At 47.2% G+C, this 16,209-nt stretch overlaps 1 protein-coding gene across 1 annotated transcript in view; it reads left to right on the top strand.

Annotated features, from left to right (window-relative positions):
• Window positions 1–16,209, top strand: part of ATP10A (ATPase phospholipid transporting 10A (putative)) — a 179,326-nt gene that overhangs the window by 110,903 nt on the left and 52,214 nt on the right. The window contains 2 exon segments of the mRNA XM_014844398.3: window positions 5,228–5,313; window positions 15,856–15,962. Coding sequence (XP_014699884.3) covers window positions 5,228–5,313; window positions 15,856–15,962 — 193 coding nt within the window.

The raw sequence follows: 16,209 nt of genomic DNA, 5'->3' as shown, positions 1-16,209 counted from the left end.
GACACTGTGGTAGACAAGACAATTTCTTTCCCATTTCAGGTTAACTAGTTGAAAATATTGCTTTGACAATACAGTCTTTGCAGTAAATAAGTAAATTCATTCATTCATTCGCCCATCAGTATTGGCCCATCTGCCCTCCTTTGAATTCCCACAGCACTGACAGGCATGTATTAAACAAATTGGATTGAAACAGCAAAACAAGTTGGGGTAATTATTTCATTAATTTGGGTTAAATGCTTTGCCTAAATTAATTCAGATATTGTTCTAGCAGCTAGATTAGAGACTCTGAAGAAATCATTTTATATTACTACCAAGTGAAAAAAAAACTTATAAAAGAGAGACTGTGCTTTCTGGAATACAGAGAAGCCCTACCAGCCCCCATTGGGAGTTCCATGTTCCCCAGCAGTGGGTGGGGGGGCCACCCAGCAAGCAGGGGCTGTAGGCCCCCAAGAGCACAGCATGGATCTCTGGGATGTTTTGGAAGCTTGTGGTACATGAAATCTTTGTGGAATAAGCATTCGTCACCCCTGGGCTGTGTGTGCACGAGGCTCTGTGCTGGTTTCAAGGGAACATAGCTTCTGTTCTCAGGCAACCTGAGGTCTAGTGAAGGAGAGATGGAGCCGGCTCCAGCCAAGCGTGTGTGCATAGGGGCCATGCAAGCTCAGAGGGTGGGGAGCTGTCACATCCTGAAATGTAGAGGGCAGTTCTCCAGGTAGAGTAGGATGGGAGGGCAAAGGAAGCTGTGCACAAAGGTTTGTGCCTCTCCAGGACAAGCCACATGGGAGGAATGAACAGGTGCTGGGAGGGCTGGCAGCTGACAGGGTCAGTTCAAGGCTCCCTGGGCAGAGCCTGGCAGCTGTGTCAGGGTGTAGGTTTCACCTTGTAGGGCAGCAGCTGATGTAGGGCATTCAGCCTTCAAAGGCCGGTGTGGGGCAGTGATGTTGAGGGTGGAGGCAGAGAGAAAACCCTGAGTCCCTTGTGACCAGGAGCCTGATGACAGGTGACACAAAGGGCACTTTCAGGACCGAGTCCCAGATGCAGGGAACACAAGGAGCATGTGTTTTCCATGTCCTGTTGCTGGTGAGTAGGTGGAGTTCCTGGGCTTTGTGCGTTCTCTCACCAGGCTCCTCTGTGACCATGTCATCCAGAGACCAAGGCAGAGAGCCTCACCTTGAAATCTCCAGATAGAGAGCTAGGCAGGGTCCCTGCTGGAAGTACTTGCTTATCCAATCGGCCAAGCAATGTAAACTCATTTTTTTTCACTTCTTTTATGATAAAAAATAATGGTGTCTGTTTTGATGGACTATAAATGTCCCTCCAGACATCACTGCTTCTTTTTTAGCATGGGGGAAGTCCACTTTTGCTTTTATTGAGTACTTATTAGTAATTCATTTAATGCAAATGTGAAATACAAGATTGGTAACAGAATCTTCCAGATGGATCAAGCATCCATTCAGTGAATGGTATGGGCACCGTTGAATAACATATCAAACCTGTCCCGTGTGGTTGAACAGGGGTACACAGCACCTGCACAGATACCTGTTCTGGCTAGAGGGGGTGCTGAGCATCAGAAAGAGGTGGGCACTGGGCATCTATGGAGGGAAAGAGAGAGGGACCACCCTCTGGGGTGACTCTGTTCACAGAGATTTCAGCTGCTACAGTTTCTAGCAGAAATGCAAGTTCAAAGACAGGGCTAAGGGGCCGACCCTGCATCACCACCCTGCCTCTTCCTTTCCATCTAATAAGGGCAAATCACTTTGTTCAAAGAAGCTTGAGAAATATTTGGAGTATGGCAGCAGAAACTGTGAGCATTTCATTGCCAGTAAGGTACTGGTTTGGACCTGCGTGCTCTGCAGTGAGTGATGTCATTGACTTGATGTCATCAGCTGCACTTGGCCCGAGGTGCTCAGCTTACCGTGGCCAAGCTGCAGAGGGCTGGCAGCTTCGGCTTGAGGGCCTGCAGGAGCAAGAACACTGGCAAGGTAAGGCTGCTTCTTTCTGCAGTGCCTCTCCATACTGAGGCCATCACAAGCACTGGGGTGAATAGAATCACCTCTGCGTCCCATGGGATTGTGGGTTCACAGGGCTCCAGAGACCTCGGGGATCCAAGTTTAAATGCCCTCACTTCACTTGCAAAACTCTCATATTTATTAATCAGAACACCTAGAACTAAATCACATGGCTCCTGATCTTTTAGTCCACTTTTGGGTGAACTCTGCTAACTCCACATCTACGGGCATTGCTAAAGATGGGAAGAGGGTATAGACCATCAGATCTGGGTACATTTACTTGTTGGAAAACATTAAAACTTTAAGACATGTGTAAGTTTCTTTGGAAATTTCTGTAGAATCAATTATATACTTTCCAGCGTATTAAGCAGAGCGTCGTCTTTTCCTGTTAATGCAAGATAGGTTCAGTCAGTGTCGGTGGCTGAGCTGGATGTCTGAGAGGCCAAGGAACTTCCGTCAGTCACTCCAAGGCCTCTTGACTTTGGGCATGACCTTGGACATGCTCCTTAATCACCTTAAAGGTCGTATGAAAACCAACCCCATAGTAGTGGTGTAAGTAGCGATGAGCAGCACGTAGCACAAAGCCTGGCATTTAGCAAGCTTTTTACATTTACAGAATTGTAATTGTAGTTGATGACAATGATGATGATGATGATGCAGATGATGCAGGTGAAGTAATACAGTGGCTCCCTCAAGAATGACTTACGCATGAGGCTTTCCATGTTTGTCCTGACATTCCTGGATTTCTGGGCTGTATGTTCTACTTGATGATTAATTCGTTTTTTACAATCAGTTCTCAATGTTCATTTATATCTGCTTTTTTAAACTTTTTTTTATTGTAGTAAAATGTACATAATGCAAAGTTTACCATTTTAACCATTTTTAAGTATGCAGTTCTATGGCATTAATTTTATTCAGATTGTTATGCAACCATCACCACCGTCCATCTCCAGAACTTTTTCATCTTCCCCCACCGTATATCTGCTTTTTTAAAAAAAGTAGAGTCAACATACTCCAAAGGAAAGGGTAGGCTCGGGTGTCTCATTCTGTCCATGCTCCAAGGGGAGGTTGACAAAACCTTGGCTGAAGGATGACTAGGGCATGGCCTTGAAGCCAGTTTGGAATGAAGCAGGTGGGTAGATGAGTGGATAGAGGGATAAACAAATATATTTCTTAAATGGGGGTATTAAACTGCATCGCCAGTTAAGTTAAAAACAATCAATGTAAGTATAATTTTCTCATCCAAAAGGTGCACTCCAGATGTGAAACCCTTTTAAAATGAGAAACTCAAAGATGGGCTCTGTATTAGTCTGCTCGGGGTGCCATAACAAAATACCACAGACTGAGTGGCTGAAACAACAGACATTTATTTTCTCATAGTGCTGAGCCTGGGAGTCCGAGATCAAAATGTCCACAGGGTTGGTTTCTTCTGAGGCCTCTCTCCTTGGCTTGTGGATGTCCATCTCCTCCCTTTTTCTTTGCATGATCGTCCCTCTGTGCTTGTCTGTGTCCAAATTTCCTCTTCTTGTAAGGACACCAGTCAGATTGTACTAGGGCTCACCCTAATGACCTCATTTTAACTTGACTATCTCTTTAAATACCCTGTGTCCAAATATGGTCACATTCTGAGGTATTGGGGATTAGGATTTCAACATATGAATTCTGGGGGTAGGGATGGGGGACACAGTTCAACTCATAACAGTCTCTAAAGATCTCTCCAGTTGTAAAAATCCTCAAAATCCTCCCCAATTCCAGACGAAGCAGATGAAGCCAGGCATCTGGTGCCATGGCCATACACATTCCCCAATGTATATGATCATTGGTAGAACATTATGAATGCAGCTCTGGAGTCTCAGAGACAGAATGTCCTACCATTTCTGAGCCATGCACAGTACATTTTTCTTAGAAAGAATAATAAACAGAGACAGAGTATTTTAAGTCTCCCCTCCTTGTCTGCCAAGAATAATCCTGGCATGTTCTGGAACTCACTCCCTTCATGGCCATCCTGGACGCTATATCTGCAGATGTCTGCCCTGGAAAAAGCAACCAACTGGCTTTAAGATAATCCACACGGGGCTCTGGAAACATAGCCTCACTCTGGAAATAGAACCAGAGGCCATTCCAGTCCAAGGAGAGGGGCTGATGGCTAATTAAAGTCCAAGAAGAGCTTTTTAAAATGACATTTTAATTTTAGCTATTGAATTGCGCTACTATCATCTAGTGAGTCTTCTCTTGAACCTACAGGACGCACTGAAAATGGTCAGAACTGCCTTTGGAGTGGTTACCTTTATGGCTGTATTCTGTGCCAGGGACTGCATTGTCATAGTGGAGTAATAATTATCTGGGGTGGGGTCAACCATGTTTCTGCCAGTTCTGTGATTTTTTACCAGTTGCACTTTTTTTTGTGATGATTTACTTGTGTGAGCAAAGACAGTTTGACTTTTCACCATGTTGTGACACTTGATAGAGAAAAGCGAATGACAAGCTTAATAAGAGAGAGCTGATTTTTAAAAAGTCCATGAATTGTTGCCCATTATTTATACTAAAGGCTTATTTTCTATATTTCCTTCCTTTCTTCCTCCTCCCTCTCCTCCCTCTCTCCACTCCTGATCTCTTCATATGCTCTATGGCACTTTTATATCTATCAGTCACAAAATTCTAAATGAAAGACCTTCTTTGGGGTGAGCTGTCATTTTTTCATCAAGCAGAATAATAAAGAAATTACTGCCTTACACATTGGTTATTTAAACGTTTTTCTTCAAATATATGTGAAGGATTTTTAGCACACATTGAGGAAATGATAGTTTATTATAATTTCCTATTTTCCAGATGGAATTTGCTTCTCTGAATCTGTATAGAAAATTGGAAGGTGCTGGTCTTTCTGAAGAAACTCATTCATCCCTTCCCATCATTAGTGGCTTCCTTTGCTGTAATCTCATATTCTCTTACTTTGCATTAGAGCTACATCCTTTCAGCTCACTCACTCACTATTCTACTAATTTCTCTTCATTCTATAATGATTAGCTATCATTCATTATAAAAAGGAAGAAGCATGGTCTAAGTGCTGTGTGCATGGGGATTCTGTAAAGGTTACTAGACAGAGACCTTCTTCCGTAACATTTCCCTGCCATGGATGCTAGACAGAAAATCAAGTGCCTTTTAGAACAGAGCAGTCTGAGTCCATATTTCTCTAATGTCTACATGCTATATTATTCTAGGTCTCTGAATTCAATCCTTTGACCTTCACCAGCGTAATCGAGTGTGAGAAGCCAAACAACGACCTGACTAGGTTTCGTGGTTGCATGTGAGTATCCTACATCTGCCTGAAGTGGTCATCCTATTTGACAAACTGTATATTGAAATGTGTCTCTGTATACACACACACACACACACACACACACACACACACACAAACCAGTTCTAAAATAGTATTCGTATTCTTTGCCATGTTGTGCACCTTTGAGGAGTGTTGCCCTGCACCTGAGCCTTCTTGGTTGCTTATGGGACGAGTTGGTAAGATCCTACATGCAGTAGGAACTCATCAGAGCAGCCTGTGATGAAGAGTGACTGCTTTTCCTTCCCCTCTTGGTTCCTGGGAAGGTGAGGGAGTGACAAGGGAAGGGTAGCTGACTACTTGTGGCCCCATTAATGGTAGCTCAGGGACCAGACACCTGGAGCCTGGGTGGAGTTCATTCATTCATTCCTTTATGATTTTACCCATTGAAAAGATAGTTGTTGATCACCTACAAAATACTGGGCCCTCTTCAAGGCTCTGAGGATCATACCATGAACCGAATAGACAAAATCCCTGCCTCTATGTTCATTTCATCTAGTTACAGGAAAAGGGCGACAATAAACACAACAATAAGTACAAGATATAATATGTCAAATAGTCCAGTCCCTTGCTCCAAAACAGAAAGATAGAAAAGGTGGATAAATGACACAGGATTGGCCATGTGTTGGTCCTTACTGAAGCTGGCTCTGGGTACACAGGAGGTAATTATACTAGTCTCTCTACTTTCATATACATTTGGAAATTTCAATAATAATAATAGTGTGTGTGTGTGTGTGTGTGTGTGTGTGTGTGTGTAGGCAGTTGGTGTGGGGAAAAATAACATGGGAGGGAATAGGGAGAATGAAGGAGTCGCTGAGTTGCACACCAGGGCAGTCGGAGGTGACCTCACAAAGAACGAAAGGAGATGTGTAAGCAAGAACCTGAGGGCACAGGTTTGACTTACCCTGATTTCCTGCTCAATCTTTTGTGCATCAGTCAACTCTTGCAGGCCTAGATTTCTTGTCTGGAGAATTCGGGGCCTTCTGGCCGGCTCTCCCACTCAAGGTGGGAGCTGACGAGTCTGCTGCTTAGCGGTCCAGCTGCAGAGTGCCCCCCCCCCCCACATAGACGCATTGCCCCACTTTCTGCTTCTGAAAGTGGGCTCCACTTCCCAGAGCTTTTGGTATAAGTTTGAATCTTCTGCTTTACAAACACCTCCAGCAACGTTGCCTGTGCCCAGCACACAGTAGGCTCTCCGTCATGTTGTGGGCTGAATCAACAAATAAAAAGTGTTAACAGTAAAGGGTGAAATTTGTCTGCTGATGAGTGATGGCCCAGTAACACTGAAATTGCCCTGATTCTTGCCTGAGGATCACAAACTTGGAAAATGTCAGATCATCCCTTCAAGGAACCAATTAAAGGAGGGCAAAACTCATAAGGAAACATTAAAATGTAGTATGTACAGTTTGGGGGAGAATACTCAACTACTCACACATAACTGGTCTGCTGTGGACTTTTAACCTCTCTGGTCCCTGGGCTATCTTCTCCAGGACCCCTTGACCTGGTGTCCGCAGGACCTCACTCACATGGCACCATTCTCAACACCACCACGAATCTCTCAACAGAGCAGGTACTGGGTTTCCAAAGACCCTGAAATACCTGTTGTGAAGGAGGCAGTGTCAACCTCTAGAGAGAATGTTCTGTGGACGTTCTTGCTCATGGGGTAATTTTTGGGGGCCAACACTACCACAGAAAAAGGGTAGACGTCCTTCTCCAAGACTGTACACCTCACCTCACTGTAGTCAGTCTCCTCTGCATCTCTGGGGTCCCCCTGGAGCCCTGGAAGGTGTGGCGCTCTTATGCTCCAACGACTGCTCACCCCTTTGCTGCCTGCGCTAGAGCTGGATTAACACTGAAGGCAATTCACCCCTAAGTCAGCAGCTCTCGGGCCTACCCTCAGGGAACTACCTTTGTGGTAGGAGATTAAACAGTGTGGCTCAGTGCTGATGCTGGAGCACTCTGGAGCCCACACTGTCCAGCCAAATAACCTCAAGTAGACAACCTGACTTGATTTATCTCTGTAATGGGGAGAATTACAGGAGCTCCTTGTGTCATCAGTGCAAAGTTTAGTCAGTTGAGTCCACAGAAAGCTTTCAGAAGGGTGGGTGGGTTAATGAGTATCCGCCGCTATTATGGTTACTGCTACTCTTGTTAATATTACTATTAGAGATAATACTGTAGAGCAGGGAGAGAGAAGAGTCAGGAGGGAGGTAGCTGATTGAATGTGTCCAGGCAGGAAGATCCAATTGAAGAGGTGGCTGGGAGGATGGTTTGTCTTCAGTATATGTGTCAGAGAAGCTATAGGACGAAGAAAGATGGGGTTTTGAGGTTTCCTGAATTTGAGGAACTGGCAAATGCATCAGGTGGAGTGACCCAGCTGACAGAAAAAAAAAAATATGGGTCAAGAAATCAGGGGAGTGGGAGCTGGAGGTAGAGATTTGAGACCCATCTGCGTAGAGGTCATGTTTGAAGTCAGGGATGAGGCCAGGCCAAGGTGGGGCAGAGGGTTAGGGAAGAGAGGGAAGGAATGAAGACATGGTAGCCCCAGCAGTCAGGAGCAGGAGGCCTTGTTGTCACAGGAATGCAGTTCCAAGGGCGATGCCCAGCAGTGGAGGCACAGCAGGGATGTTTAGGAAGGAGGTCTGTAGAATGCTAGACCTCACAGGGAGCCTAGGAAGAGAGGACCACACTGCCAGGGGAGCCTGAGACGGCAGACTCCACATTGCAGGAGATGGAAGAGGAATTATATTGCTTAACCACTCTTTACAGAAATGTGGCTTAAAAAGGAGGGACAGGGCCAGAAATGAAAGCCTCAAAAAAAGATCAGCCGGGCCAGCCCGGTGGCTCAGCAGTTAGGTTCGCATGTCCCACTTCGGCGGCCCGGGGTTCTCTAATTTGGATCCTAGGTGCAGACATGGCATCACTTGGCAAGCCATGCTGTGGCAGGCGTCCCACATATAAAGTAGAGGAAGACGGGCACGGATGTTAGCTCAGGGCCAGGCTTCCTTAGCAAAAAGAGGAGGATTGGTGGCAGATGTTAGCTCAGGGCTAATCTTCAAAAAAAGAGCAGGGGCTTTTGTTAGGAAGAGAGAAGACACAAAAGGCCAAGCTGGTAGAGCTCTCTGGGGCATGTGATGGGGTGTGGCGACTTCCTTGTGTGGAGAGGGTGGTGACCAATGAGGGGCAGTGTCCCGTGAATCCTCACTCAGCCCCAGTGCCACACCACCCCCACACGCAGCCCTCGGCTCACTCAGCGCCCCCGCCGCCTCCTTCAGAAGGCGGCCCCTCAGATGGATGCTGTCACCAGCCAGGCCAACTGGGGCAAGGGTTCCCAGCACCAGTGTCCTCCTTGACATGTTGCCTGAGAGAGAAACGTGAAGAGGGCAACTGTCCCCTGTGTGAAATCTTTTCCCATTCTGTTCTCCAGTCTTGCCAGGCTTTTTCCTTAATTTTTCCAACAAATTGGCTGCCCTGAGTCTCACCCCTTAGCCTGGGCCGAAGTCCTGGCCATCTGTGTGCCTAGACCCCCATGTCATTGTGACTTGCCACATCTACCAGGTGGGGAATTTGGATTTGCTACAGGAATGTCAGGGTGTTAAAAGTTCCTCCCTCCGTGGCTCTGGGGTGCAACCAGAGTGAGCAGCCCTCTGGCCCCAGAAAGTCAGGCTGAACTGCTGCAGGAAGAGTGCAGAGGAGAGGGGAGCAGCCTGCTCACACCCCTGAGTCCTGTCAGCAGCCAGAGGGGGGCCTCAGCCTCATACTGGTCCTGATGCTCAGGGGTGGAGCTAACCTGGGCAGTAGACCTGCAGTTTAGACCAGGGAGCTGAGCAGCAGCCGAGCCAGTTTCCTGGTTTGCTGGTTGGCTTGCTCTCATTATCTGCCTAGGGTGGCCTCCTTTCAGCCTTGACACAGCTGTGCCCTGTTGCCTCAGTCATGCCAGGGAGCCCAACCTGCAGGCTGAGCCCAGCCGACAGCCGTTTCAGTAGGTTTCAGTCTTATTTGGACCAGCCAGTCCGACCTTCGAACCTTAGTCTTTTGCACTTGGAGAACTAAGCTTGGGTTTGCAAGCAAGAATACCCAAGTCTGAATTCCAGCTCTCCTCCTCCCCTGGACAGGTGGCCTAAAGAGAGTCATCCTGCGTTTCCGAGCCCTCACTCCCTCCTAATTCTGGAAGCAACAATGACTGACCTGAGAACAGAGTGAAGGAGTATGTGTGAAGGACGTCTTGAATTAGAACGCTTTGTGCAAGAGAGTGGTGTTAGCTGTAGTGTACAAGTCCATTGGTATGAAATGTCCACAATACAAATATCTTCAGTGACAGGAGTGGATTAGTGGTTGCCAGGAGGTGGAGGTGGGATGGGAATGAGGGGTGACTGTCAGTGGGTACCATGTTTCTTTCTGGTCATGAAAATATTCTAAAATTAGCTGATAGTGAGAGCTGCATAACTTGGTGAATATACAAAAAAAAATTCACTCAACTGTACACTTTAAGTGGGTGAATTTTATGGTATATGAAACATATCTCAAGCAGTTAAAAAAAAAAATGTTGAGGGCTGGCACCATGGCGTAGTGGTTAAGTTTGGTGTGCTCCACTTTGGTGGCCCAGGTTCTTGGGTTTAGATCCGGGATGCGGACCTACACCACTTGTCAGCCATGCTGTGGTTTTGACCCACATATAAAGTGGAGGAATATTGGCACAGATATTAGCTAAGGGCTAATCTTCCTCAGCAAAAAAAAAAAAAAAGAAAAGAAAAAGTGTCAGGAGCTTCATTATTTGGGTGCATTTTAATGCAATCTGTGTACCTAAGTGCCAATGAAATCCTCATAATTAGGAACTGGAAGGAACAGCACTCTCAACCCTTTGAGTTGCCCTCAGCCCCTGGCCTTCCACTGCCCAGAGAGGCCAGTGCACCTGGCAGCTCAGGGTGCCCTGCTTGGCTGTGGTCGGCCACTTTCATGGCACACCATGGGTGGCCTTTGAAGCCAGCAGTCAATCAAACATTTCCCCTTACCCCTAAAAAATAAAGCAAAAAAGTTGATTGGTTTAGTCCTCTGATGCAAAATTCCATTTCAAATGGTAAAGCTGTGTCCCATTTCTTACCCCAAAGTCCTCCACAGAACAGCTTCTGAGCTCCCTCCTGAGTGTTGTGGAGTCTCATGCAACCACACAGGACTGCATGAGCACCGGCTGCCGTCTAGAGCCCAGGACGTGCTTGTTGGGGCTGCCTCGCCACCTCGGCAGATGACGTGCTCCACGACCGCTGTCACCTCACAGGAGACCACATCAGGGTCATTACTAAAAGCAGAGCCTTCATGTCCGGCATCCCTCCTGCCCAGCATCTGGATGGAGCTTTGTGTGGGCTTATGTCTCAAATGTCCTCACTACCAATGACCAGGCATTAAGATGAACTATAACCTCATCAACTAGACTCTTTAAAATTGGAGTATTTTTATTTTACCTTGGCACCTTTAACTAACATATTTACAACTCAAGAAAATCTAACATTGGCAAAAGGCACATGGTTAGTCATTTCTGCACTTCCATAGATAAGCAAAAACCTGATAATTTTAAAAAACTATAATTTTAAAGAAAGTTCTGCCCAGAGTTTGACAGTGGAAGGAATTATCTATCGTTCCTTCCACCTTGCCTGTGTCAGTCAGGGTACCCTTAGGATCAGGCACTCAGGTTTGCGTAAGTGGAGGGGTCTATCCACTAAAGTCCCTTTCTCCTGGAGAGTGGAGCGAGTGGAGCTTAGGGGAGCCACAAGGGTTAGTAGCAGCTGAGCTGTCACCACTGTGAGGCCCAACAGTCCCAGGGAAGAAGTGGCCACCAGGGACTCATGCTCGGGGCCACCTGAGGAGACTCACAGCCCTGGTCCAGGGGCATGGTCAGCCCAGTGCTCTCTCCCTGGGGGGAGCCAGGGAATAAGCCCCCCATCCTCTTTTGCCTCTGTCCACTCCTCCATTGTCCTTCTGACATCTTCAGTGGATGGACCCAACCTGAAGCCAAGGGCAAGGCAACCTTCAGCATTTGCTGGGCACTGAGGTGAACATCAGGGATGCAAACTGGAACAAAGTATGAGTCCCATATTTAGAAGTGGAGACAAGGAAGCACAGAAGAATATTGCAGTCTCCTGGCTGCAGGGCCTGGGTACTTAGCACAGAGAATCTTCCTGAAGCCTGCAAAATGTGAGCCCAGGCCAGCAGGCCCAGCTCCTCCAGGCAGAGAGGCTGGCACGGGCTGTGCTGGGGTGAAAGGCAGCATGGATAGCAGGTTGTGTAGTGTTGGGTGGCTGGGGCTGAAATCCTGCACAGAAAGGATCCAGAAAGAGCTGCAGAGTGGGCTGGGTCATGCATTCCAAGCTAGAGGAAGTAAGAAGTTCATACAGGATTCTCCAAGGAGAATGTAACATTCAGACATGCACACTGAAAGGTTGGTCTGGATTGTGTGAGAAATGGACAGGAGGGACCAAGGCTGGTGGCAACTGGGCCAGCAAGGGGTGTTTTGCAGTTTCTGGCAGAGAACTGTGGAAAGCTGAATTAGGGCAATGATGCACAGAGAGTAAGAAGGAGGTGGGTTAAAGAAATAACCATTGAGGAGGGTGAAATTGAGGACTGATGTTTGAGTGGATGTAAAAATAAGGGAGGAGGGATAAAGAAGGATACCCAAGGATGCTGGTCCAGGTGACTGGATCGATGGTGGAGCCAGTACCTGGTCTGGAGCAGAGAGGAGGGCCCAGGACTCTGGGTGCTGGAGGTGATGTGACCTAGGGAGGGAATCGGCTGCAGTCTATTGTCCAAGGTCCCTGGACTTCTGCGCTAGGGCCTCTGGCCCTGGGGGAAATGGGTTGCAGGCCCCTGTCAGCACCTTCACCCGCTGGGACTCAGATGTATGGTCACTGACGTGGGATCCATCACCAGTAGCAAGCTGTCAGGGAGACACATCTTCTGAGGAAGAAAAGACAGGCAGGACACTTTTTAGCTGAACTCTGCCATTTCCCAAGGAGCCTGCATGTGGCACTTGCCAGTGGGCAGGACATATCACCAGACAGCTCTCCCATCATGTTTTACTTTTGGACAGTTTTGATTTAGAAACAATTGGTTTGATGAGTCAGAGGCCTGAACACATGGACTAGAGGAGCTCTTCTAAGGGCTCAAATGAAATGTTGAAGGGTGTATCAGTTTGCTCAGGCTGACCACAGACCGGGCGGCTTAAACAACAGGAATTTATTGTCCCACAGTTTCGGAAGCTAGAGGTCTGAGATCAAGTGTCAGCAGGACTGGTTCTCCTGAGGCCTCTCTCCTTGGCTTGCCGACAGCCATCTTCTCCTGTGTCTTCACATCATCTTAATCTCTATACTTGTCTGTCTCTGTGTCTGAATTCCTTCTTCTTATAAAGACGCCATCATAAGGGATTCGGGCCCATTCATATGACCTTATTTTAACTTAATTACCTCTTTAAATACCTAACTCCAAATACAGTCACATTCTGAGATACCAGGGTTAGGACTTCAACATATGAATTCTGGGGAGGACACAAGTCAACCCATAAGAAAGAGGTAGGCGCTGAGGGCAGCTTGATGGGTTCATGTTCTTGTGTGTGCCCTCCTGGAGTCAGGCCTCATGCCTGCTTGGCCCTGGGCCTGCTCCACTCTTGGCAGGGACTTTTTCACTCAGAATCCCAGGCAGCACTTCAGAGGCCAAGCCTGCTTGGTGATGCCGTTTTTCAGCCTTCTGCTGGAGCTTGGCCTCCCTTCCTCCCACCTCTGGTGTCCTCTGGCTTCTGATACCAGGGTCTTTCACTCAGGAGTGTGACCTCGTCCCATGGTCCACTGCTTGTCCCTGTGGCTATGCTCCTCATATAGGCCGATGCACCTGCTGGGGATGTGTGCTGGTCTGGCTTGATCTGATTAAAAAGCACAGTAGTTGCTAAAAAGTGTTGGGCATGTCAAAGAAAGCTTAATGTGAAATATTTTTGTTTCTATTGAGTTCATCTCTTGTCCTAAAAAAGCATGCCTGGAACCTTGATTGAGGTGATTCATTCTTCACTCCTGTCCCTGAGAAATACTTGCTAGATCTGGCTGTTAGAGACAGAACTGTGGCCACGGACACCCACTCATTCCAGATGCGGGAGCCGAGTTTTGAGTGTCATGTCTTATACACGCTAGTCTCTGGATGCTTTAGCTGGCAGTGAGGTTTTCAGGCTTGAATCTCTTTTTAAAGCAAAGTTTTACTCTATCCTGGAATTGCCGTAAGGGAACCATGGACAGTGTTGACTGAGCATCCTCCTGCATGCTCATTTGCACATCTTGTGCAGGGGACCCGATGCTACACTGTGAATAACAGGCTTGAGGAAAGTGTGCCCCCCCAGACACAGTTTGGCCTTGTCTCTCTGTTTTAGCTTCTCTTCTTCACCAGAAAATATATTCATTTCCCTGGTTGTGAAGAACAGGGTTGTGTCTAAGGTTGAGAGGTGGCCCTGCCCCTCGTGCCAGAGACTAGGCTCCAGATGTGGCAGGAAGTTCTGTTTCCCTGGAAACCTTGTGGGCTTCTTCTGACCTTGCACCTCTCCACACCAGCTCTGTTCTCGTGTCAATGGCACCATGCTAGGAGCTGGTGGGAGGGAAAACATTTACAGGGGCCCTTGGTGAGCTTCAAGAACTACAGAGAAGGGGTTTGGGCTATGGGTTTGTTGGGGAGGTGTGGGGAGTGCTGTCCACTGAGGGTGTGAGGAGGTGGCTTCTTGGAAGGCCCACTTCTCCGTGGCACTGTCTGATGTAGATTAAGCTGGGCCCCAGTTCTAGTTCCACAAGTCTCTAGTGCCTCCTCTTGTGACCTGTTCCTCAGGCTCCTGGGACCATGTCTGTCCTAGTGTGGTTCTAGCACAGGGGGGATCCTCGCTAGCATGGGTGAGGACACAGCCATCATTAGTGAGCCAAGAAGACGAGCTTGACAACTAGTGGCTTGAACTTGGACTATCCCTCTGAATCTAAGTAGCAGTGAAACCGAATTTATAAAATTGTCTCATAGAATTTACCACATTTCAAAGTTAATATATTAGCATTTCTAAAAGTTTTGACTTTTTATAAGAAAAAAAGGATGCAGAAAATGTTGCTGAAACCACTATCATCCCCTTTACTGGAGAAATCATTGTATCTTTGTGACACACAAGGTACTGATGAGGAGCAGTGCTCTATATGATAAGCAGGAGATGGGTGGGTGACTACCTAGCAGGGCCTTCCTTGGCCAGCTTCCCAACTCGGTCCCCCATTCCTCGTCTGCCCTCTTTAGCTGTGGTCAATCCCTGTGGTGAAGATAAGTCTACGACCATCCTGACACCAATTCCAGTTGTGTGGATTTTTCCCACATCAAGCAAATCTGCGACACCAGCTGGATGTCCTACAATTTAACTTGATTCTGACACTATCTACCTGGAGATAGTGTCAGATCCCGCAGGTTAAGGGCTCAGTCCCACAAGACTGCCCCCTACACTCACTTCAGATGCTAATCACAAGTGCAGGTTGTCACCTGTGCTCCTCACCTACTGGCCATAAATCAGAGGTTTCCACGACCCACTCCTCAGATTTGATTAATTTGCTTGAGCAGCTCACAGCACTCAGGAAAACAGTTTACTTGCTGTTTACCAGTTTATTATAAAAGGATATGATAAAGGATACAGACAAACACCCAGAGAGAAGAGATGCGTAGGGCAAGTGTGTAGAAAGGGATGTGGAGCCTCAGTATCTTCTCTGGACTCCACTCTGCACCTCTACCTGTTCCCCAACCTGGAAGCTCTCCAAACTCCATACTTTCAGGAGTTTGATGGAAGCATGATGGACTTTTAATTCCATTTTCAGCTCCTCTTCTCTCTCTAGAGAATAGGGAGCCAGGCTGAAAGTTCCAAGCTTCTAATCATGGCTCGTTCTTTCTGGTGATCAGCCCCCATCCAGGAGCCATCCAAGAGCCCACCCAGAGTTGCCTCATTAGGACAAACGACACTACTATCACCCAGGAAATTACAAGGGCTTTAGTATCTTGTGTCAGGAACAACTGGTCGAAGACAAAATATTAGAACAGAAGATGCTCCTACTGTTCTTATCACTTAGGAATTTGCAAGAGTTTTAGGAGCTCTGTGTCAGGAACTGGGGGCAGAGACTAAATATTAGAACAAAAGATTCTCCTAGCACTCCTACTTACAAGGTTTCAGGGGCCCAGTGTCAGGAACTGGAGGCAGAGACCAATATATCTATTTCTTATTTTTTCACAAAGCCCATGGGCAAAGTAAACAATCAAATATCAGTTTCTTGAGATGCTTCTAGAAGCCCAGTTATTGGTGAGCACCAGCTCCCCCTCAGCCTTTGCAGAGGTCCACTGAGACAAGCCACCCCTCTTGAGTTTCCCTGTTCCCCATCCAAGTCCAGCATCCAGGCCTTCCTTCCCAAAGGCAGTGCTACTTGAGCCACAAGGAACATGTAAGCATCCGAGTGACTCATGCCAACTCTTTCTCGACAGCATACACGATAATGGGAAGAAGGCTGGGCTGTACAAAGAAAACCTGTTGCTGCGAGGCTGCACCATCCGAAACACAGAGGCCGTTGTCGGCATCGTCATCTACGCGGGTAGGCATGGCCGTGTCACATGCAGTCTGTGACAGCACTGGCTGGCCACATTGGGCTGCGTGTTCTTGGACATTGCTTCCTGGTTTTTTTCCTAATTATAAAAGCAGCATCTATCCATTGTAGAAAATTTGGAAAGCCAGCAAAATAAAAAGAAGGAAAACTTCTAATAATACCTCAACCAAAAGTGTTCTCTGAGCATTTTAGCCTGTTTCTCCCCATGTGTTTCTCCACAGTTGTTATTGACTGA

The sequence above is a fragment of the Equus asinus genome, chromosome 2 (assembly GCF_041296235.1).
Source record: "Equus asinus isolate D_3611 breed Donkey chromosome 2, EquAss-T2T_v2, whole genome shotgun sequence".
Lineage (NCBI taxonomy): Eukaryota > Metazoa > Chordata > Mammalia > Perissodactyla > Equidae > Equus > Equus asinus.
The sequence above is the reverse complement of the archived record's forward strand: the minus strand, read 5'-3'. Positions and strand labels throughout refer to the sequence as shown.